This window comes from Canis aureus, chromosome 1 (genome assembly GCF_053574225.1).
Source record: "Canis aureus isolate CA01 chromosome 1, VMU_Caureus_v.1.0, whole genome shotgun sequence".
NCBI classification, from domain to species: Eukaryota; Metazoa; Chordata; class Mammalia; order Carnivora; family Canidae; genus Canis; species Canis aureus.
Genome location: NC_135611.1, coordinates 87657645 through 87683307, shown reverse-complemented (window position 1 = coordinate 87683307; position 25663 = coordinate 87657645). Strand labels below are relative to the sequence as shown.

The 25663-nt window shown below is 43.3% G+C and overlaps 1 protein-coding gene across 10 annotated transcripts in view; it reads right to left on the bottom strand.

The window, feature by feature from the left end:
- TRPM3 (transient receptor potential cation channel subfamily M member 3) overlaps window positions 1-25663 on the bottom strand; it is a 500214-nt gene that overhangs the window by 41353 nt on the left and 433198 nt on the right. For all 10 annotated transcript variants that reach the window (XM_077907028.1, XM_077907033.1, XM_077907040.1 and 7 more), the window contains 3 exons: window positions 23379-23507; window positions 18526-18777; window positions 12667-12841 (listed from right to left, as the gene is read on the bottom strand). In XM_077907028.1, coding sequence (XP_077763154.1) covers window positions 12667-12841; window positions 18526-18777; window positions 23379-23507 — 556 coding nt within the window. The remainder of the gene's footprint in view (window positions 1-12666; window positions 12842-18525; window positions 18778-23378; window positions 23508-25663) is intronic.

The following is a 25663-nucleotide window of genomic DNA, read 5'->3' as shown; positions in this document are numbered from 1 at the left end:
GAGTGGAAATCGGCCATCTGCCTCACTGCACTTGGTCAGAACACTGTGCCTTTGGAAAGGCCTGCAGTTACAGGATGCCCGGCCACCACCTCCGGTGCAGCTCAGCTTGGAGCTGGCAGGGCTGTCTGTGTGGGGCTCCTCCAGGGCCACTGCCGGGCTCCCCCGGCTCTCTCTCCCTGCCCTGGCTGCCCTCAACAAGCAAGGGCCCGCCTGCCTGCCTCTTTGCCACTAACCCTCCCTCTCTCCTTCCTTTCCCTTTCTTCCTTCTCTTCCTTCTAGCTGTCCAGCAATCATTTCTACACACAGACTAGCATAAGGGCTTGTTCAACAAACATTTCTTGAGCCTGGCTGCAATTCTTTTCTTTCACATAAATTCGGCTAACTTTCAGCAAGTTATCAATTCCAGGGTCCTTTCATTTTACTTTTCTTTCTCTGTGTGTGTGTGAAGCATGAATCCATGATGAGCACACTTAGCTTAAGTTAAAATCATTTTTGTGCATGTGTAAACCCATGACAACCTTATTCTCTTTCGAGTTCTTGCTTCATGGGGTTTAATTTATGCACTATTTTCTGAGCATCTACTCTGTGACAAACAGTTTGAGATGCCAAGGCTACAACAGGGAGCAAGGCAGAGGTGGTCCCTTTGCTCATGGGGGTAGTAGCATTTTATTTTATTTATTTTTAAAGACTATTTATTTATTCATGAGAGAGAGAGAGAGAGAGAGAGAGGCAGAGGGAGAAGCAGGCTCCCTGCAGGGAGCCTGATGTGGGACTTGATCCCAGGACCCTGGGATCACGCCCTGAGCCAAAGGCAGATACTCAACTGCTAAGCCACCTAGGCATCCCATGGGGGTCACATTTTATTTTATTTTATTATTTTATTTTATTTTTTATTTATTTTATTTTATTAATTTTATTTTTTTAAAGATTTCATTTATTTATCCACTAGAGACACACACACACACATACACACACACACACAGAGGCAGAGACACAGGCAGAGGGAGAAGCAAGCTCCATGCAGGGAGCCTGACATGGGACTCGATCCCCAGGTCTTCAGGATCATGCCGCAGGCTGAAGGCGGCACTAAGCCGCTGAGCCACCCGGGCTGCCTGGGGGTCACATTTTAAAGAGTTTTTATATTCTAGAACTGAGCTGTCCAGTATGGTAACCACTAGCAACATGCAGTTATTTAAATTAATTACAATTAAATAAAATGTAAAATTCACTCTCATTCCTGCTGGCCACATTTCAAGGGCTCGCTGACCACATGTCACTAGCAGCTAGGTATTAGCACAGATCTAGACCAGTCTCACCATCACAGAGGATTCTACTGAACAAGGCTATTCTGGAGGAATTTGCCAGACCTACTACCATCCTGAGGCTTTCAGAAATCCCCAAAGCAATACTGTGAGATGATTTGTTATGACACCAGATCACGATTCCTCTACTTACACTCCACCCTTTGAAACATGGAGCTTATATCCAGCATGCCAGGAGCCAGTGAGTTTATTTTTATTTTGAGCATCCTGTTTTACTTACAAGACAGCTAAATCAGTGTGGTGGAATAGCATTTTGAAATACTCATTTTTCCCTCTTGTCTTGCAAGCAGGTATTGGCTCCGTGTCAGGGAAGGGAGAGATGGAGTCCAGAATCCAGAAATAGCCTTTGAGTCTCTGGCTGCTTTTGTGGTCCAAATGGACAAGCTCACGGCCCTTTGAGCATCTGTAGAAGGGGCAACAGAAAGGAGGTTTTGCGGAATAGATAAAAATGTCTTGGCAGAAGCAGGACTGGAGGACAGAGAGAGAAATGTTTGTGCACATGTGTGAGGGGTTTTGAGAGACAATGCCAACGTGCATTGCTTTGTGGGCTCAGGCTGCATGGTTTTCCTGGTGGTTCTGTGGGGGGTAGCAGGATCCCAGAGGGATAAAGTGTCTAGGATTTGGGACAGTGGGGAGGCATCACAAATCCACCAGACCTAAAGGGCCAAACTGACTGGAACGATGGACATTTTAGCAGCTAACTGTGATAATTCTACTACATCCTGCCCCTTAACCCACATCAGGGAAGGTAAAGAGGGGTGAGCACTGGGTGTGATTTTCCTCCAGCAACTAGGATGCACGTTCAAAATAGAAATCAGTGGAATTATAATAAAAAAATAAAGCTGATTTTCTGGCATTTGTGGTCTGGGAGCCATACCTGCTCCTCAAGCAGTGTGGTTTCCTTGCATACTAACTTAACAACCACAGACCTCATCCCCTCTGGTGGGTACTTGATTTGGTAGAGTAACATTTCTCCTGGAAGAAATAAATGCGCAAAGCAGTGTCATCTTCTGTATTTGCATAAAATGTCAAATAGGAAATTGATTCCATCCTGGAGCTCTGGTTTCACACATTCATCAACCGAAATAAGGGGGGAGGAAGGAAGCCAAAGCAATCGCATGACTAGATGGTTTAGACGAGGAGTTAGCAAACTGTTGCCCCCAGGCCAAATCTGGCTTGCCTCCTGTTTTAGTAAATAAAGTTTTATTGGCACACAGCCACCACCATTAGTTTATTTATTGTTGTGTTGCGGAGTCACAATGTAGACTGTGCGGCTCTCAGTGCCGCCTGACCTTTTATAGAAAAGGTTTGCTGACCCCCTGGCTCAGATTACAAACTCCTGAAAGACTAGGACAGTGTCTATACATCTCCTGTTTCCTTGCAGGACCTGCCTGGTGGAAGAGCAGGTGCAGAGGAAGGATTTGAGAAATTGGGTGTAATAAAATAGTCTAAGGCTGAAATAAACTTTCCTGCTTCAAGAATGACCTCCTCCATGGGCTCCTGCGAACATAATGCCTTGAGTTGCAGCACTGACTTCAAGTGTTAAAGAAGGATAAGGTGCAAATCAGTCTCTAACAAGAAAGAGAATCTTGTTGTCTTGTTACTGTAGATGACCAGATGAACTGCCTGTTTTATTTTATTTTGTTTTTTAAAAGATTTTATTTATTTATTCATGAGAGACACACACACAGAGAGGGAGAGAGAGAGAGAGAGAGAGGAGGCAGAGACACAGGCAGAGGGAGAAGCAGACTCCATGCAGGGAACCTGACAAGGGACTCGATCCCAGGTCTCTAGGATCACGCCCTGGGCTGAAGGCAGCACTAAACCGCTGAGCCACCTGGGCTGCCCAACTGCCTGCTTTATATGTAATCTGGGAGCCCCTGGACTCTTACTCCCCACTGCATGGAAGGGTCCCAAAGCCTCCAATACACATGGCCTGTGTGCCTTTCTTAGGTGAGCGTTCTTCCAGGAGTGACTCTATGCAAAGGATTACGTGAAAGTGATTTGTTAAGGCCTGCTCTGAAGAGAAACTGGGTAGAAGAAAGTGGAAGAAGCAGAGTAAGCAATGGGAAAAAAAAACAAGGTGCAATTTCAGATGAAGTCCAAGCCTTAGCCTGATCCTATGGGGATCTTTGGATCATGAATTGCACATCACATGCAAGAAGCGACTATGCAGTCCTGAAGGCAGAGTTTTCCCACTGAAGCCAACAGTCAAGGGAACTGGGCTTTTACACCCTGTCATCCTCCCCTCCTCGGCAGGCAGCAGCAGAGTACAGAGGCCCTGGAGGTACAAACACTCTCAGGCACGTTAGGGTCTCTGGGTGGTGAAGAGGCATCTGCAGCTCAATGGTGAAGTTCTCAGCTAAGAGCCCTTAGCACACAGAAACTGGACAGTACGGAAAAAACTTTGGTAAAGGGGAAGCGGGGGATCTGGGTAGGGGACTAACAGTATTTGCTACGTGCCAGGCTGCGTGTCTTCTCCACCAACGCTTACAGGTGATTTGGGATTATATGCCATTTTGAATAATCCATGTCATTTCTATGATATGGGCCCTCCAGCATATAGCAGAATCTTTCTCCTCCCTTCTCTCATCCTTTTCTCCTTTTCTTTCCTTCAAAAGAAAATTATTTTAAGGGGGAAACCAAAAAAAAAAAAAAAAGGATCACCTTTTGTTCAGCATCTCCCTTGTTATGATTACAAAGATAAAATGCTCAAAATTCGCTTTGAGACTGCATTATTTCTCCTGTAACATCTCCAAGGGGAAATAAATCCCTGAAGTTCTCTACCCACTTGTAGAGTGGCATTTCTTTCATTTGACCCAAGTCTACAACTTTCACACTTCAATGGATCCTTAGCTCGAGTACACTGGGATTTGGGGACCCATGTTATACTTTATCCGCAGAAAGATTCATCTGGGGAGTTCACAGCCTCCAGACGTGGCTGCTTTCGCCTTTTGAAGCAAAGAGCCCTCATCTTCCAGATCGGTCCTCAAATTATAGCTTTTCATCCACTCCCTTGGTAAGTCTGGCTGCCTTCTCTGTCTCAGTGCACTTATGTCGTTCTTGAGGAGACAGTGACCAATATCATCCTCAGTAACTCTGGCACAGATATACCACAGCTCCAGATCGGGTAAATATAGCCCTTTTGTTGTGCTTTTAATACAATTCTAGATGCTATTCAACAACACTTTGGGTTGAGTGATACACCACAGAGGTGTTTCTAGTATTCTGTTTAGAATAATTACCTTTCTCTACCTTATGGTCAATTGCACTTGTAATGTATTTTGGTTCACTTTTATTATCTTAATTTTTAAAATTTTTAAAAAAGATTTTAAGTGATCTCTATACCCAACATGGGGCTTAAACTCACAACCCCAGTATCAAGAGTCGTATGCTCTTCTAATTCAGCCAGCCAGGCACCCCAGATCATTATTGGTTTTTAATAACTACTGTCCTCTTAGACATGCTCTTAGTAACCTTTCTGCTACTTATCTGCTGTCGCACACATAAACTCTTTCTGAAGTCCTTCACTGTTGACTTAGTATTTGGCATTGCCAGAGACTTCAGTTTTTTCTCTAAATCTTACAGAATCCCATTTTATTTTTGCATGTGCTAAAGAGGATAAATTCAACCAGAGTTTTAAAGAAAACTCTACTGATTTGCTTCTATGTGGAGGGGCACATACTTTTTTTTATACCTTTTGACCCCAGTGGTAAGTTAGCTCCTCATAGGTGACAAAATAGTTGTAACAGCTAGATGGGAAGCTAAATCTTCTCTCCCAAAGTAAGCTTTTTGGGAAATGGTTTAGAGCTTTTTTGTGAAAGTTTCCAAAATTTAAAACATATCCCATCTGCTGATGCTTTATTTTCCACGGGGTTATGTAGGACTTGCTTGGAGTATTTGTGGTAGAGTAGAAAAAACACAGGCTTTGGAGTCATGCAAACCTACAATGTACCAAAAGCACTCTGTTAAAGGCAGAGTTAAAACAGAGGCTGAAAATGGCCAGGATGGGCCAAATACTAAATTTAATTATAGGCAAGGTATTAGCCAGTCTATGGTTAAAGAAAAATGGAATACTCCGAGGTGATAATAAGAACTCATTCTTGTAAAAGGTAACGAATGATGATGCTTCTCTGATGCTTCTCTAGAGCCTCCTCCAAGACAGGAGAGTTCTCCAAACTATCTGGAGTGGTTCCTCTTTAGAATCTGGTTATTCTGCATCACCACACAAAATCTCCACTTCCATCCACTGAGGGCATCAGAACAATTTGCCTTCAACACAATCTTGGAAACCTGAGCAAAGGTTGCTCTAGACTGCCTATGAGACTGAGCTGTCATTAGCCCAATTTGTCCCCTTACGCTACCTGCGCTCCAGTCTTTAGCTGCCTCAAAACCCAAGAATAGTTATTCCCACTTCTCTTACCTTTCATCCTCTATTCCTACAGTGCAAGTCCCTCTGGTGAACTATCCTCCCCTGTGCTTCTGTCTTCATGTGATGTTGGGCTCTCTGCCCACTGAATTTTCCCATCATTTCTCCCTTTCCTCTCTTTCCCCAGACTTCTGGAATACCCTTATCATTGAACACATATCCTCTGCTTTCTCATACTTCTACAAGCCCAGTCTGCATTTTCTTGTCTTAACTAAATCCCATTTTGCAGAAAGACACCACTTCCCTGTAACCTTCCCAAATGAAAATTGCACATTCTTGTACCTCCACCATTGTGGTACCCATAAGTAATGTGTGTATTGTCATTGATACTTTGCCTCTTCTAACCCGTTGCTTTTCATTCTTGTACAAAAAGCCCTTTCTCCTTTGAGTGTCAGGTAATTCTGATCAAAGTCCTCCGGACCACTCCCTCTTTTGTCATTATGGACACTTTGATATCTGCAGTGACAGACACAGAAGAACCTAGCTCCAAGATGCTTGACCTCAATTCCAGCAAATCCTAGAATCCATTCTGGACCTTATAATTTTCCTAAATTGTTCTACCTCAACTCTGAATATCAATTTCCCATTCTCTGACCACAACATCTTATCATCACTCCTCTCAGGATCCTTAGTTCTCAAAGTACTTGGTGCTCAGGCCAGAATTCTGGTCCTTTGATCTTTCTTCCTCCTATGTACTGATCAACATTTTGCTTTTATTTTCTTCTCCTTCCATCTTAGACCTTACAATGCATAACTTTAAACCCTTGTAAGCATCTTCAAAGAACTTAGTCTCCTTTATTTCTGCCATGCTGGCACAGCAACAATTCAATCTTGGATTAATCCAACAATTTGTTTTTCTTGATCTGGACTGCTGAGTCTAAACTGAGAAAACAGACAACCTAACTATGCAAGTGGGTGGCCCTAAGCCATCCTTTGATGTGTACTTAGTGACTTTCCTGAGTGGTGATTATAAAACATTACTCTTTCTCTCAAAGCCCCACTTCGTTGATCTTCTTCCCTCCCTTGCCACCTCTACACATATGCAACATTTCTCTCTCTCTCTTCCCTAGTAAATGTTTTGCCTTACTGCTCATTTACTCTTAAATCATTGTAATTTGTTTTTGCATTACTCCTGAAATGAAAATTCTCTGGCCAAAATTACCAGTGACTTCCTAAAGGTCTAGCTGAATGAAATTTTTCTAAATATTCAGCTAATTGTTGTCTTCTCTTGCTTTTGATACTGTTGATTTCTCCATTCTACCGTTCCTCTCTGGCCTTCTCTACTTGTGCTCCCTGGCAAGCTCACCCACTTGCATGGCTTTAACTGGAATTATATTCTTGATTTTCAGATCTGTATCTTCAGGCTAGCTCTTTCTACTTAGCCCCAAAAATCCACATATAAAACAGCCTTCTTTGTGGTTTTCCTGGAATTCCCATGGGAACTTAAATCTATCCAACCCCAACTACACAAATCCACCTCTCCCCATAGTTCTTCCTTCTAGGTTCTCTATCTTGCTAAATGACATCATTCTTTCGACTGAGCCAGAAACCTTAGAGGGGCCTTCAACTTCTCCATCTTAAATCCTTATCCAACTTCCCCAGTACCATCTCCAAATGAGGTCCTTCTGTTTTGACCTTCTTAAAGTCTCATGCTGCTTATCTTCTTCATCCCAACTGCTACTGCCTTAGCTAGTGTGCTCTCACCTCTCACCTTCATATTTTTGCTAGAGGGTTCTAAAACATGTCAGGTCATGATACTACCCAGAACATGAACTATAAGTCTTTCAAGATCTATATTCCTGTCTCTCTTCAGACCCATCTGTCCTGCTTCCTGCCTCCTGCCTCTCAGCCTATAGTCAGCCATATTAAACTACCTGCTGTGCTTGGAACTGTCCATGCTGAGTCTCAGTTTGGAATGCCATTCTTCTCCTTCACACCCACTTGCTCCCATCTGCCCAGCAAATATCTGTTCATATTTCAGGTCTCAGCTTAATCTTCCCATTCTTTGCAAGGTCTCATCTGTTGTACCCTCAACTCTCACCCTAGGAAGAACCAACTACTTTTCTTTTGGGGCTCCATCTCCACATATATATTGTCAATGTCAGTTTGCCTCTCTTGGACTGTAAACTTCCTTAATGACATGATCTCTGTCATGTGCATGTCTTTACCTCGGTGTCCAGCTTATAGTAGGATCAAAATAGATACCTGCACAGAATGAAGAATGAATGGATTAAAAATGGAGCCCAACCTGTGAGCAAAGACTAAATGAATATTGTAAGAGTGGAACAAATGTTGATCACTATAGCATACTGAATCATCACAAAGGCTTGTCTGCAGATAGCTCTGCTGTTTGTAAACTCACTAAGTCTCAGTTTGCATTAGCAAACGAGTTGGGTGGGTATTCTCTAGAATGTAAGCTGACTTTCAGGGACAGAAAAAGGGGGGTGGTGCCTTCTACTGGCTTGCTTCCTTAGCAATCTGTGAAAACAAAACCCAGCAAAACAATTCCCCCTTTTCCCAAAAGTTGGCACTGGCTCAAGTTTTTCTTTTCCAAAATACTTTCTTTGGTCAGGCAACACTCCCTACACTATAGCTGTTAGGCATTAGTGTGCTCTGAATCCATTAGAGAAGGTCAGTCCTGAATACCAAACAGATGCAGAGCTCCAAGTTTCCAGAACTGGAGTCCAAGAATCGAAATGCATAACAATAGCCATCTTCTCTGTTCGTGTTCTCAGCTTTGCCATAGCAGGCATATTTTAGAGACCAGACTTGAGCTGTCCTAACTTCCACACATGAAGGGGGAACAAATAATTTGAGACAGAAGAGTAATACAAGGGAATGTTTTAGCTTTACACGTACATACATGCTCCTTGTTTCCTGATGAAAACAACACTCCGAATCCAGTCAATATCACGGAGACACCAACGGTACACAAGAGTAAGGTTTTTTTTTTTTTTTAATAGCAAAACTTGTACTAAATAAATAGATAGATAAAAAGTAAATCAAGTAAACCAAACCACAACAAAAATAAACCCTCTTACTCCAGATTACCTATTAATTTCAGATGGAAAGCCCTAGGCAGTAAGAGAAAAAAGAATGACCCATGCATTAAGTAGACTTGGATAGTTAATTTGGGCCAAGGGGAAAAGCCAAATAATATTAAATTGTTATGGTAGAAAGTAAGTTTTGGACGTTCTGCTTTCACATTAGTACCCAAACTTGTAAAAATACTCAGAGCAGCAGAAAGGAGAACTAAATTTAGACCTTGATTTAATGCATTCAAGAGCATGATTCATTTTCCCCCTGCCCTGGTATAGCCTGGGTAATCTGCATGGATGGCAGGCAACACAAGGATGCCCTGTGCATAAAGGGAAGTCTCATTCATTCAGATGCTCAAGGAAGCTAGAGACACCCCATCTTCTCTGCCAACAAAGGTGCATTTCTAGGTACCTCACACACCCTGGAACCAGATTTCTTAACTGGCAAGAGTCCCTCTAATTTTAGCTTTGCCCTGGCCTTGGCATGAATGTGCTGGAAATTTATTCTGTTGCTCGTTTTCTGTAAGTGGTTTTTCCCCCCTCAAGCTCCAGTGGGATCCTGGCCAGCTCTCAGATGCCATGCAACAGGGGTCACCTTAATGAGACACTTAAAAAGGATGTCATCGTATGGTAGCAATGCATTTAGCAAGCTGGGGCCCAAGTCACCAAACGGTAGCCCATATATTGGGTTTTAGAGAGCTACTGCTATATATAACTTAAACATCAACCCAACGATGATGGCAAGGTCATTTCTTATTAGTTCATCAAAGGGCTAGGTAAAACATCCAGGCAGAGCAGACCATCATCCTCCCTTCCCAGTTTCATTATCCGCTGCTGCCAATCACTATCTCGCATTCATGTCTGCTCCGGACACAAAGCAAATATTTTAGCCACTACAAATAATTGAGATTAATGCCAGACTATCATTTGTGTTAATCTAATCTAGTTTAGAAATGAAAACCACCTAAATTATTTTGTGATTTTACAGTCACTCCATTCTTTATTTCTTTAGCTTTCAGTCTTTAAGCACATTTGGAAAGTAACCTCAGAAGTCTCATTCCAGCTTTTTTTGGCCTTATTGAAAGTCGCTGGGCTTAGGACAAGCTACAAGAAAAAAATGGAACGTATATTAAAAAAAATCTGTAGTTCAGGAACACGGTCTCCTGGAAGCGAGGGCATTAAAGCTGTCCTCCCTTCTGAGGTATTAGACTGATGTAAATAACCCACCCATTGGGCCCCATTATACATCCACGTACATTCATCCCAAGAAAGATTATTTCCCCAACCATGAAATGGGTTCAGCAATTTTGCAGTTCAACACACAAAGAGTTCAATACAGAGCACGTGCATCACATTAGAAATGAGTTGCTCTGAGAAGGTGTGTGAGAATGAGCAGCATTGGAGAGGCCCGCATGGGGGCACATCCACAGGATGGGCCTGGTGGACCCTGGGCAGGGCTGTGGGTCCAGGTGGATATGAGATCCGATCAGCCTGAACACATGCTTCACAAACCAGCCTGGACATGGCACAGAAAAGAGGCAAGACACCGTAGGGCAGCATCAATGATTTGTACCTTTCTCAAATAGCTTGGTTCTTGGGTCTCCTGGGCAGTTCTGAATGGCAAGATGGGGCAGTCACTCTGCCCCTTGGGCTTGTCCAGTGCCACAACATGAAAATCAAATTATTTTGAAGATAGGGATGTTTGATGACTTTGACCAAATGCAACGGCAGGTTTGGGGGCAGCCTCGTAAGAGGCTTTCCCATTTGAGAAAGGACAAATGCTCTTTAGCACTCTAAACAGCAAACTGGCTGATTTAGCTTAGAACAGTGGCTACCATTGCAGCCAATTTCAGAATGTCAAGAAGGAAGGTAAGAGCAGGGGAAGGGTGTCATGAAGGTTGCATCCATCCGAGGCTGGGTCAGTTATATATTGAGATTTGGGGAAGAAATTTATTCTCACACACGTAGAGCACCACGGGTCTAATGAACAAGAAGGGACATCTATTTTCATACTTCACTCACACAAAACACCTCTCTCCCATCTCTGGGGGTAGGGGTGGGGTTCCAGTTCTAAACTACAATCAGCCCTTCTTTTGAAATAACAATAATAAATCTTCTTTGTTCAGCCAGATGGTGGTGTCTGTTGCACTAGGTTGGGCTCATAGTACAACATCAATAAATGGCCACTAGTAGAGGGACAGACAATGCCGTTTGTAAAACATGCCTACACGTCCTGCCTTCTCCCCTCCCAAAATGTCGTATTGTCAAAACGCCCATGGGGGCTTGATCTCATTTTGGGAAAGAAAGGAAAACTTAAACAAGGCAAAATAATGTAATGTGGAAAGTAATTTCTGGGGGGCCGGGGAGTATACATTTAATCTTTGAGGAGAATGATGGTAGATGGGCTTTTAGTTGTTTTGCTTTAGGGACCATTTGAAAGGAGGATTCCCCAGAGGGTTTTCCCCTGGCTCTGGAAAGCTGTCTTGGTGAAGGCGGCGCATTGCCAACCAAAGTTATCACGACTAGGAGATGGAGTCAGAATGCCTCCTCAGTGAGCGTGGCCAAGTCTCCTGAAATGAATATTGTTCCAAGTAGGTGTCCATAAAGCCTTCTTGCCTCAGATAACTCCTTTTAAGAAAGGTATTTGTTCAAAATCCATCACAGAAGGGAAAATGACATATTACTGTGTCCTGCTGCCCATGTACACATGTTCCTCACAGGCCCAGAGGGCTCATACTTTTTGATGCTTGCTCCTTATTTACTTGGTGTCCGTTCTACCTGGGATTGGCAGAGGGGTAGGGGTGGGGGGTTGCTGACTGGTCTCTGCTCCTGTTCTTAACAAACTATATTACCTGGTTATGTAACCCCGATCCATGTCCACAGTCCAGAGCTCAGATGGCTGGCGTGTCAGCAGAAAATGTTTCAAAAATGTTAATTCGACAATGTTGGAGGGATGTTATTTCTAGAGCTAAACTCCTTAGGGAAAATGAGAAATCCTTGCTTCAGGGATTTAGCTCTTCCATACTGGAAGATACTTCTTTCCTGATGCTTTCTTCCCAAATAATTTCTCAATGTCTGCTATGCCCTGACATTTGGTCTAAATAAAATGCTGGAACAGACTCCTAGGATACAACTACCTCCAAACTCTGTATAAGAGGGTGTTTATTATAGAGAATCAGCATCTATTAGGGCATGAAACACTGGGGGCCTGCTGGCGCTTGCTCTTCACACTGAATCATTTCATGATATAGATACTTTTTTTTTCTGGCATTTACAGCAAGCAACTCAGTTTATAACCTAAGGCATTTTCCATACTTCCAGGCAGTGAATACTAGGTCCTTTTGAGTCTCAATAGCACATAATTTAAGACAGTGGGAAAAGGAGTTGGAGAATAGTTTCCACTGCAAGGAAAACACCATGCAGATGTTTGCCCTCTTGAATTCTGATGGCAAAATAGAGAATTGTTTACTTGTTCTGAAGTCAAACCCAAGGAATTTAGTTTTTACTGGCTGGGGGTTGGGGGCTGGGGTAGGGGTGGGGAGTCATGACATAATATATTAATGATATTGAAATATTCAATACATAGATTTTGAATCCCCAAATAATTTAGATCTTTTTATATGGTTCTTGATCAAATTTGGTATATCAAATGTCGATTTGTGTCACAGAAAGGACATACCTGGAGAAAGACTACTTTGTGAAAATTGTATATTCACCTTCTGTAATTGTTTTTTTTTTTCCTCCAAGATACCAAGCTAGGAATCGGTCCTCTATCTTGAGCCATTTATTGAGAACAAACAAATGAACTCAGAAAAGACGTGACCCAATTGAAGTTCAATACCTGACTTTGGTGTATGAGAATCATAAACTTGCTTACGGTCAATCTGGTCTGCAAACACTTCCCCATAAATCATCCAATAGGGCATGTAGAAGATGTTCTTGGCCAATTTCCATGATGGTTCTTCATTGGGAAAGAGAATGGCTTGCCTGGCGACCCCAAAACTCATCAGTACCACCAGCATGATGATGACAAAGTACATCATGTCTATCATCTGGAAGGTTGGGGAAACGGAGAAACAAAAGAAAATCCATATGACTGAATGTTCCTATGACAGCAACATTGATGGAAACCTTTGTAGGAGGTTCACTTTTAATACTGCTGATAAGGGATATATACATAGATAGCTCTGTAAGAAAGTAAGAAAGAGAAACACTTGGTCTATTGCAGCAATGTCCACAGATGCTTATCAGTAACTCAAAAATCATTTTTACAAAAGCACACAGAGAATGGAACCTCCTCATTTTTCACTGTTGTCTGTGCCACATAGTCAAGCCTAGGCATGGGAGTCACATGAAGCTTGGGTCTCTGTAAGTTCAGTACTAGCTTTGTCTCTCTTCCTGGGAAGGGCAAATGTCCTCCTTGGGTCTCTTTCTTCTTAGCAAAATTGAAATTGAGATAATTAGACCATCTTAAGAACTACTGCAATGCTGTAAATTCCCTAAATTTGAAAGGCTAATGAAGCGGTGGAACACTCAAGGAAATAATCATTTGCAAACAAAGCTAGGACAACCCAAATATCCATCATATACCTTCTTATTCTTGTGCCCCTACCTCATTGTCTGGTATTCTATCACAAACCAGTCCCTCAGAAGACCATTCTTTCTGTATTTAATTCTCTCACAGTATATCCTATCAGTTATGAAGGGTGTTTTTGTAGGCAATAGAATCAGGTTGCCTAATGGCCCATTTCTGTGTCTGCTGTTGAAAAGTTGGATTTTCATCTTGACATGTTTATAAAATTCTCTTGACTGCATTTGAGCACAATGTTATCTCTTGTTCCTCTTGATTCCTTTCTTTTTTGCTTGTTTTCATGATACATATTATCTGTGATCTGTTTCTCATATGCCAAATTACTTTCCTTTTATCACCAAAAATAGATGAGGAAGTAATAACTATTATTTTGCCTGGCCAGAACCCATTGCCTCCTTCTTTTAGAAGCAGTTCCCACCCATTTTGGCCACAAAGATAGGTGTCTTTTCCAGGCTAGGTTAATCATGCTACCTCACTCTCTGGCAACAGTGATAAGAGGTAGGCATGTGACACAAGACGGGCCAACCAGAGTCCTTTCTTTGGAGTTTTTTTCAATTGAAGCTGGGAGAGAGAAGCTCCCTTTCTTTCTCCATAATGATATGAATTCAGAGTGTCTGAGGCCGAGTCTCTCACTAGTGAAACTGATCAGGAGTGAATGAAGCAGATATTCCAGACACAGAGAGAGTATGTCCTGACAATGGTTGAAGGCCTGATTGCCATAGGCCTTAAGGGCAGTTTCAACATGCCCTGCTCTAAGTCAATATATCACTCCCGGGCTTAAGCTAGTTGGGAGACTGGTTTCTATCCCTCACATCAAATCATCTAATACAAAAGACGACCTTCTCTTGGGTATCAAACTTCCTGAAGGGATACCCATCCACAAACAAACACTAATGATAATTTTATCAATGATAATAAAGGCTTTAAATCTGCTTTAAAATTTTATTTTAAAAGAATATATTCCATGGTGTCTGTTACTAGAATTTAAACACTATAACTTTCCTGTTTGCCTTAGGAGACTGGGGGCTCAATATATTTTAGGTCAATTAGTCAATCAACCATCAAGGCGACTTCCAAATCCATCTGTCAAGTATCATTTGACTTTAAGACTAAATAAGAATCTCTCAAAACTTGATGTTCATTCATATTTATTTAGTGTTTTAAAAAAATATATGCTACCGAATTGGTTATTCTTTTTATAGCTGAGTGGCCTCAGAACTCTCTTAAAAGTGAACAAGCCAACTGTGTTGAAACAGTTTTATAGGAACATAGACCTGTTGCTCATCCTCTATTTTATAAAATTCTTTCATCTTTTATTTACAAGAAGTTCTATCAATGAAAAAACACTAATGGGTCCTTCATGTGTATTCAGATTGATTAAAAGGTGGGTGGGGAGAAGAAGGCCTGTACCTTGATTTAAGAGGCAGTCTGACCCAAGAAAACTCAGCCAGTACACATGACAACTGTTCTAATCTAATTTCTCAGGACTATTTTCATTCAGATTAAGTCTGCTCTCTACCTGAAGGCTCAAAACCACCAAAGACAAAAGACATTCTTCTCACTCAACTATATAGATTTCAAAACAGTCTTCCATATAAATACTGAAATCTGGTAGAGTGCAGAAACAGAGCATTAGTAAAAACTAAGGGTGGGGACCTCTGTTTTTATAGCTAAATTGTTCAGTTGGTTCAATATGAAGAGAGTGGATTTTGTCTCACTCTTCTAAATACGTGTTGGTTGCATCCTGTACGGGTGTTAGACTACCAGACTACCTGAGTTTTCATCTTGGCTCTGCTAGTAAAAAGAGCCTAAGGGGTCACATGCAAGTTGCTTAATCTTGTTTTTCTTCTCATTTTCAAAATGGGGATAATAAAGACAATAATGATACATATTAATTTTGTAAGGACTAAGTGTGATGACACGTGAAGCAATGTGGGTAGTTCTCTGTAGTATTAATGTATTGTTATTATTAGCATTGGATGATCAAGCTGTGAAGTCAGAGCTGGAATTCTGCCTCTGTTCTTTGCCCAGTTTGTTTATTCAATTGACAAATGAATGAAGATACTAAAAGCCATTTCGTGGGGTTGTAGTGATGATGACATGTTTGACATAGTATTTGGCACAGAGTAAATGATAGCTATTATTATTGTTGTTTTTATTTTGCATTATATAAGTGAGCTTAGTACTAAGCTTGGAGAATTGCATTGAGAAGTGGAATATGAAGGAAAGGGTTCAGGATTCCAGAGTGATCCCAGATTGTAAGTTCAGTTGGGATCATACTTGATCAGTATTGCATCCAGGTATCTTAGCAGATGTCTATCCCTAGACCACAGGGCACAGTGAGTTACTTGGCTGTTTAATACTGAATAGGGACCTCTCTAATGTTGAGGGGCTTTCAGAATAATCACATCTTTTGTTAAGCTTCCTGCCTGGCAGTCCATTTGGCTCACTGATAAATTCTATAGGCATATTTTACCTACCTTCTGGATCAGTGACTCAATTATCAAACTAAGTATCTTAAAAGCTCCATGAAAGAGAATAAAGCCACCAAATACACTCATTTTCTTATTCTTGACTGATCAGTGAAGTCATTCATAAGTTAGAAGGTAGAGAAAATGTAGTACATCTCTCTTGCTCACTCCAAAGTAAGGTTTCATTCAAATCAAATCTGGGGATAATTATGCCATTATTAAAGTGATAGACGTGGATTTTACAATAAGCTTGCCGTTTTAGTGTGACTTCAGATATTTCAAGTATTTCAATGCCACCTAACCTTTTTAAAGTAATATATTTGGCTGGTTTGAGACTTCAGATCTTATTTATTGAAACAGAACAAGGCAACCAATCAATTAGAAAAAAACAAGCCATCAGATTATGTAATTGTCTACTGTGGCAGTTTTCAACAGAGGGCAATTGTGTCCACAGGGGACATATGGCAATGTCTGGAGATGTTTTTGTTGTCATAAGACTGTGTGTGTACTTGTGTGTGAGCACCTACTCTACTGGCATTAGTGGATAGAAGCCAGTGATGCTGCTAAACATCCTATGATGGACAAAATGGTCCTCCCAACAAAGAATTATCTGATCTGAAAGTCATTAGGGTCCAGGTCGAGAAAACTTGGTTAATTTTGCAGCTGCTATAATTCTTCACTTTCATTTGGTTCATTTGAGAATACATTTGGAAATCTCGTGAAAGCTTGTCCTCTCTGTCCAGGAAATTCATACATCCACGTATTTTTTATATATAAATTGGGTAGAGGGTCCACCAATTCTTTTTCCTAAATCTCTCCCAAAGACTCTAAGTTGAGAGTCTCTGCTTCTAGACATACAAATCTTTACCACAATCTCAAATTCATTACTAAAATACAGAGAAGATTATATAACAGGCTGTGCAAAGGAGTCAGATACACATTTTATATCTAGTCAAAAACCCCAATTGAACTGGGATTCAGTTTTGGGTAAATAAATCAAGCTTGTTGAATTCAAGTTTCCCTCTCTAGAATGGGTTTGCTGATATTTCCCCTAAACAATGTTGGTGTTATAAATCTCAAGCTTTTGTACAAAAGATTTAAGAATAGAGCTGACCAACCGTGCTCACCAATTCTTCCGCTCTCCTTTTCTTTGTACTTTAACAAACATAAATATAAGACACAATTTATCAACTACTTACTAGGATCCAGATGCTATTAGTTATTTAGAAACTGTTATTTCTAATCATCCCAACAACCTTGCAAGATATAACCTTGCATTTATTATAATTACTTTAAATGAGTAAACTGAGTCTTAAAGATGGTTAAATAAATTGCTTAAAGCCTCACAACCCTTCCCTTTTTGATTCAAATTCTCCTCTTTGCATGTGTTTGTCAGTGCTTTTGTAGGAACAGTCTTGGTTATTTAAGATTCATTTCAATAGAGTTATATATGTGCATATATAATAATAATAATAAATAATAATAATAATAATAATAAATACTGATTGGCTGACCGAAAGGTCAGCAGCAATAATGTATATAGTAAAACTTGAGTGAGAATGATAAAGGACATCTATTGTCTAATTGCTGGGTTTTCAGCAGCTCACAAGTGGAAGTGGAGTGGAGGTTATTAGCATAGAGGTTTCTCAGTAACAGGTGTTTACCATGGTAGGATGAACATATTTGGCTTTTCCACATATGTCCTATAAAGGTGAAGTAAGGGACACTTAGAAAACTGGAGTAACTGATAAAAAGCACCCAGGTTCTGGGCTTCTGGTTCTAATTCCTCTAGTGAGTCTGGAGCAGAGGCTGATTTGCTCGTGCATACCTCAGTTCACACCAGGGCTGTCCTTCTAGGGCTGGATCTTTATGGAGAGAGTCTGGAAACTAGTGTGGCCAAGGAGTGCCGGAGCAAGTCTACAGCTACTTGTGGGAACGCATATTGGTTTGCCACTTGAGATTCTTTTTTAAAGAATACGATAAGTAAGTGTATCATTCTGGAATCCAGTTTTTAACTCATCATTTCCCAGTAGTGTAACAAAATACAGGGATATATGGATAGAACTTATGGGCCGACTCAAATTCAACCTAACAACTCAGCTAAAATAGATTATATTTTCTTCCTTTTGTGTAGGGAAAGGCATTTTTCAAGCACTTTATTAAAAAAAAAAAAAAGAAGAAGAAATGTTAAAAATCGAAAAAAATCTGTTAAAAACTTGGAGTGGATACCACACCTCCTCCAAGATCCAGCTAAAATGTAATCGCCACATGAAGCCTTCCCTGACCTACATTGTCTTTTCTATTCTCCTTTATACTTTATTTGCATCTCTACCATAGCATTCTCATACTATATGGCAATTACTTCTCTTCCTCTCATCTCTGATCTCAGAGAATGAGTTCCTTTATATACACAACTCCTACTCCAGTGCTTAACACAAAATAGATGATCTGTGTATGTTTTTCAGTAAGTATATGGGTGAGTGATGGTTAATTTTCCAGTGATGTATATGGATGTAGTCAAACTCCCAAACACTCAAAAGGAATGAAAAAAATAAAACATCCCCAGGGCCATCTCGGACCATCACAGCGGGCCCAGATGAATTATTTTCCTCTTCCTATAATTGCTACTCCTCCTCTGCAAATTTATAACATGGAATCAGAGGACCCTGCTTACCATTTTTCCAATCATCATTACATATGGGCCCAAATACTTGTTCACGCCGAAGATGTCTAGTAGACGGATGTACCAATAAATGATGTTCACACAATAGATGACCCTCCCATCGCTCCTGAAGGGCTGGTCTTGAAGACGAAGGATCATTCCGACAGAGAACAAAAGGATGGCTATTAGGTCTGTGACATTCCAGTATTCCTGCAGCCACACCTTCACTTTCTGTAGCAACTTCCCTGGTTCTGACATCAGAATCTAAAAGGCAGGAAAGAGAGTGGGGTTAGGTCTGATTTCAGTCTATGTTTTTGGTCTAGTTGGAAAATGCTTCGGCCTGTTAGTTGACATCAGTAGCTTGTTTTGTTTACTTGTGTCCACTTGAATACTTGCATGCTGTGAATATACAACTGAGCTAAATTTAGGCCAGGCAGATACAAACATTCCAGAAGCAAATGTAAGCAATAAGTTTGATCCTTTGGGTGGCTTTACGATTCTAAGACATGCATTGGGGCTTTGCTATAAAATTACTGATTCTTAATGCACTGTAAATCTCCATTTCAATGCCACCATATTGAGTTACTCAGATCCACAGGGAGGACAACTTCAGTCTTCTCTTCACATCCACATAATTGCATCAATATCACCTCTATTTCTAAATACAATGTGATCCAACCACTTCTCACCACTACCCACTGCTGCCACTCTATTCTAAGTCCTATCACATCAACCAGATGATTGCAACATCCTTCTAACTGGTATCCCTGCCATCACCGCTGCCCACCCTTCCTCAATCCATTCTCTGAGTAGCACACAGAATGTTCTTTAAAAACTTAAGCCATGATCTGGGTGGTGACTACACAGTTATATGGGTTGACAGAAACTCATCAAGCTGGACCCTTATGAGTTGTTCATTTTCTTACCGGTAAATTATACCACAATCTAAAAAAGCGAGAGACTTGAGAGATGCGTGAACAACAATAATGACAACAAAAACGAAAGTAAATTGTGATGAGTGAATAAATCTCTTGACAGCTTCCAAAACAAATAGAGAAAAATCCAAACTCCTTCCGGTGGCCTCATTTCCCATCCCACCATATTCTTGCCATTCCACACCTCCAGACACAGTCGTGTTGTCTGCAGCATAACAAGTCCATTCTAAGCTCAGGCTATTTGCACCTGTTCTTCTGTTGGGCATTTTCTTCTCCCAGATTTTTACATGTTTGGCTCCTCCTCATTCTCAAGGTCTCTGCTCTGATTTCTCCTCCTTAGGAAGACCTTCTTTGACTATCCTAACTGCAGGGGCCTCCATACCCGCAAGTCAATCACTAATATATTACCCTATCTTATGCTTTAAAGAGTTTATCACAACATGAAATTAGTAAATATGTTGTATGTGTCTGTTTACCTGTCATCTCCCCTAGACTGTAAACTCTGAGGGCAGACCCTTTGTTCTCTAGGGCCTGTTACATAATAGGTTCTCAATAAATGTTAGTTGACTTATTGCTACATAGACACCTACCTCACAGCAATCCTCCCCTCCCTCCTCTATCGTTAGCGACTGGGTGGGGCTCTGACTGACCTTAAATCCAGAGGGACTTTTCTGCTGCCACACATGGGCTCTATGAAATGCACAGTCGGATAGTGGGAGTTGCCACCCATCCCACACCACAGCTTGCACTGGATGTGAGGAGCCAGGGAGGCAGGCCCAGTGAGGCTGTATAGCAAGGCTACCTTCATGCATCCCCTGTGTTTATTCAGAGACTTCCTTCTTTTTGAGACATCACCAGCCCTGCTTTCCCAACTCACGACCTCCTCTCAAAGAGGAGGAAAGCAAAGACAGGGACAGGTCTGGTCTGCAGCTATTTATTCGAATCCTCATGTCCCCTGTCATGGCTTACCTTGGCCTCAAACATTAAGGAAGGGAGGTCTTGGTAAGTCAGGACGAGGACTTGGGAGCGGTGCGCCAGATACCAGAGCCAGCTGGTAGTCCTTTCTCCTCTGCAGTGCTACATTCCTAAACCCTAGGCCAGGGTTTCTTAAACTCAAGCATGCCTCAGAATCACCTGGAGGGCTGGCGCCGGCACAGATGGCTACTGTGTCCTACGCCTGGAGTTTCTGCTCGCGTGTGCCTGGTATGGGGCTCGGGGGTTTGCATTTCTCACACGTTCCCCAGGGCAAGCTGGGGACAACAGGTGGAGAACCACTGTCCTACCCATCCGGGGTTCCTGCACTGCCGTGGTCCTGGTGGCTTCTCACGGGGCTCCCTGGTAACTAGGAAAACTTGCCCTGTGCGTGGGCTGAGGGGGGTGGGGGTGGGAAGGGAAATGCCTTGGAGGTTTCCTAACCCTGTGTCCACATTTTCCTGCAACCGGTCAACACAGAGGTTGGCAGCATCATTTTTTAGACGGTGGAAACAGTTTTGGGAAGGCTCAACATAAGAATAAAAAAAGAGAGATCAAGGCTTGAGCGGCGGCGGGGAAGGAGCGCAGAGACCCGGGCCCTGCAAGTTCTCCAACAGGCCCCGAGGGGCGTGGCCGCGAGAGGGGGCGTGGCCGCGAGAGGGGCGTGGCCGCGAGAGGGGGCGTGGCCGCAGGCTGCGGGCCGGGGCCTGGCGGGGCCTGGCGGGGGCTGCGGGGGGGGGAGGGGAGGGGCGGGAGGACGCCCGCCCACGCGCGCTGTAAACAGTCCCGGGCCCGGGAGGGATCCCCGCGGCTTGTTTTGGTGACTGCGCGCGGAAGTCTGTGGTGCTGGGAATGGGAGGGCCGCCTGTGAAACCACAAAGCCCTGCTCGTGCGTCGGACGGCCGGGAAGCCTGCACACTTTTCCGTGTTTCCGGGATCTTGCGAGCCCGCGCGCTGCGGGAGACGCGGAGGCGGGACCCGTGGGGTCCTCAGGGCCTGGGCGGGCGGCGGAGCATCTCTGACGGGTCCGGGGACCCGGGGGCAGGGTTGCGGTGAAGTGGGGTGGGGTGGAGGCGGGGGAGGTTGCAGCGCCAGGCCCGGGAGGGCGAGGTCGGCTAGGAAGGTGGTCGGCGCCTCCCTGCGCCCGGGGCGGGCTCCTCCTCCTCCGCCGGACTCCGGGATGACCCCCTGCTGACCCAAGCCTGCAGGGCCTGCCCGGTCCACGGTTACATGCCGCCTCAGGAGAAATGGATATCCAGGCCGGGAGGTTCCTGGCTGCCCGCCTGCTTGGCAGCCTCTTCCAGAACAGTCCGTGGAGTACAGACTGCTCCCTGTCTTCTTCCAGTCTGGTCCCTGGAGGGATTCCAGTCCCCCTGCCCAAGCCTTTCCCTTTTCTGCTTATCATGGGGAAGGATTATGCATCAGGGCGTTAAATCACGGGAGAGGAGCTGGCGCTTAGCAGCAGCAGAGCCCCTAGCAGTGGCGGGCCTCCGTTCTCAGGGCGCTACACAAAAGACCACAGCAAATTTATTACAGTGTTTTCACTTCACAGATGGGAAATGCACAGCCCTGGTCAGCGAGGAGAAGGCATTGTGACTAGGAAGACCTGAGAGTAGACAACTAGTTAGAACAAGGCCAGGCAACGCATCCATTAACAAAAAATAAAAAAATAAAAAAAAACAAACAAAAACAAGAAATTCCAGACTCATGAAATGGGACTAAGTGTACACACCTCCAAACTCTCAGGATGAGGGCATCCCAATTAGAATTTCAGTATCCCCAGAGCAGTTTTAAAGCCCTAAAGGGCTCTAAACATATTTAAGAGATTTTTTTTTAAATGATCCCAATATAATGGCATCTAATAGATACTGCATCCCTTTGTCTGGAAGAGAACATTGTAGAGCTAAAACCTAAGATACTCTAAGGGTCTTTTAACCTGTCTGCCTTGGTAATGAAGGCAAGGGTGAATTTGTGTATTTGTAGGAATCCTTTTTCCTGTGGAGCCTAATATATTTTCCCACTCACTGACTGTTCCGGAATTCCTGAGGGTGCAGTGGACTTGACAGAGAGTGATTCTTCCAGAAAAGACCTTGCCTGCTGACTGTAGTTCCAGGGGGAAATGCAGAAGAATCATCACACAGCCTTCCCTCCAGCCTAGGGAATGGGAGTTTGCGGAGCGTGTTGAGCAGGGTTGCAGAGCCCTCTGGTGGACTCTTGCTTGACCACATGCATTTCAGCAGCTCACGTTCTGATGGCCCCTGACACTGGCTCTGACTTCAAGCAAGTCCTACGGGGGTGGGGTTATGATGGTTCCTTTTACAAGAAGGGGGTAGGGGTAGAAGAAGGGGGCCCACACTTTCAACCTGAAGGATTTTAACCTGAAGGATAAAATATCTTCATTTCACCTCAGTGATGCGTAGGGCTGGTGGAAAGGCTGGTGCCAAGCAGATGCATCATAAACGTTGAGAAGGAATAAACCGGAGGATAAATTAATGAATGAAAGTATAGTTCCTACCCCCAGAGCTGCTGAAACGCATTTGAGGAATCATAGGTGTTGGATGACAGTGTGCAAAGAGTCCCAGAGTAAATAAAGCCTTGCCATGGGAGTTAAAAGTAGAAAAATGGAGCAATCTGAGAAGTCCTGTTTCTAGGGTCCATGGAAGGTAGGCGTAAACAATGTCGAAGACTACTGGAGGGTTTCTTGGGGCAAGAGCTCTGTGGGCAAAAGCTAAAGCAAATCCTAAGCATGTGTGGAGTGACTGCCTTATAAACACACACTGTGATGTCTCCCCAGATTTGTCAGCGGCCCCCAAGGCCAAGTCCATTATTTCTATGGCAGCATTAGAGAAAACAGTTTCTGGCTTAATATGGATCCCTGGCAGCCACCCTCTCCCTTCCATCCACAAACCTAAGTAACCACGGTCTTTCTCCTACATTCTCTTTTGTGAAAGCAGTTACCTCTCTCATCTTCTCTATTCCCAGGGTGAATATATAGGAAATAACGATCCATTCCTGCGTGGAAGGCCAGCGCTCCATCTTCACTAACACAATATAGTTGAAGAGCATCAAGTATCCGATGTACGCCAGCTGTAAGGAAACACAACAGAGTGCTCTGGCTACAGGACCCGGGAGCCCTGCCCTTGGGCAAAGCCACCGCACGGCAGGACGGAACGAGGTCAGCAGGCAGGACTCAGAATTCCCGACAAAATGAACCTCTGAGCTATTCAAAGACTTTTTTTGTAAAAAGACTGTAATATTGGAAATAATGTGATATGCTATCTTCCTTTTGACCCTTACGTGTATCTGTGGGTCCCAGTATTTTGTTTATACCTCTGTGTCATGATGCATCATTTTGTTTTGCAGTTACCCAGTTTCTCGTGTCCTTCTGGCTAAAAAGGGAACCTCTTCTCTCAGGGTTCCTCTTGCTCATGCCTGAGCCTCAGGTTCTTGAACTAGGGCACACAGTGGATTTGTGCCTAATGAATGCCAGGTAGATTAAATGTCTGTAGGAAGGAAAGGAAGACACATACTGTACTTGTAAACTGGCCAAACCCACATGAAAATAGACTGGACTTTATCTCAAAGTTCCACTTGAATTCTTCCCCGAGTTAATGTCATTGTCGTCATCATCTTCTTCTTCTTCTTTTCTTCCCTCCTATCTAATGTGCTTTGCGTGGGAAACCCTGGGAGGGTTTTATCTGTTTTCTGTTGCACGCCCCCCCTTCCCTGTCCAAGCTGGGATATTCCTTCCCAGTTTCTGCTGCTTTGAAAGAAAACAAGAGAAGATAAAGCAATTTATAGGAAGGAATGGGTCTGTGTGGCCAACTGTGGCTTGGAGTGGGGTGTGATCCTCATGAGGCTTGAGAGCCTGAGGTCGAATCTCAGCGGAACTGGCTGAAGTGCTGGGTGTCTGAGGAAAACCTCAGGGCTTAGGTTTGGTGACTGTCACTGGACAATTCAGTTATGTCTAGGTGAGTGAGTGCAGGTGTAGGAGGACTGGTGAGGGTCTAGCAATGGGAGGCCTTGGAGCAAAAGTCCCCCTTGGGGGAAATGGCAGAGAAGCTCAACCTAGAATAGGCAGTGCTTTAAGTTGACTAAAGCATTCCTGGCTTTGGGGGTGCCCGGGGCTGTGAGTAGGGAATGAGAGTGAGTTTACTCTGATCTGCGCTCTTCGGAGTCCACATAGCAAAAAATAGGACACAGGGTGGGCCAAAGGGTTGAGGCCTTGGAGGTACAGTGTGACTCTGGAGCCTGGAGGCAGCATAGCAGGTGGGCAGCTTAGCAGGTGGAGAACAGCTCAGCCTGGCTGGGAGACAGGGAGGGGAAGTAGCAGCCCCTACAGAGCCAAAGAAATGTTGCATTCTCTGCTAATGGGGCCTCTCTCGCTCTCTCTTCCTTTCTTTCCTTTTTTAATCAAATGAATACATTAATTCTTAATAGGAGCCAAAGGTATTTTTAAAGACCCCATGACCTCAGTGCATTTAAAGACACAATCATATAATTTCTCATCTCTTGCAAGGTGAACATATGTTGGCATTCAGCAGAAGCATGGGGGCAGCTACAGAGAGGCTGAGGGGCCAGCGGGGCCCATTCTCTACCTGAGGGATGTGCTCTTGCACACCTACCTCTTCAGGGACTGTCATTTTTGTCCACACCTCAGGTCCCACTGCTCCCCTTTGGGATCATTAGCACACTGTGAAAACCTCACTTGGGAAGTCTGCTCTACCTGAAATCACATAGGATGCTGTTAAAATGTAACTTGGGGAATGCCTGGGTGGCTCAGTGTTTGAACATCTGCCTTTGGCTCAGGTTGTGATTCCGGGGTCCTGGGATAGAGTCCTGCATTGGGCTCCCTGCGGGGAGCCTGCTTCTCCCTCTGCTCTCTCTCTCTCTCTCTCTGTCTCTCATGAATAAATAGATAAAATTTAAAAAAATAAAATGTAATTTGATTCCTGTGGTTCCTGTTCACCATTACACACTGGCATCTACTCTCTGCTCCCTGTGAGTATTTCTCAGGACACAGTGGACTTTAATGGCTAAACTCTAAAATATTTTCTCAGCCTCCTTGTGTCCTGAAATCCTTCTTTATGCTTGCTCTTTTTTGTTTATTGGATCATATTCCATTACTTCTAGGAGAAATGAATCTCCTTAACTGCCCTGGTTTTTTAATCATGTTACCCAATTCATTGCAAAACATTTCAAAGCATTATCTTCTCTTGTCACACATAGGCCCAGTAACGCCC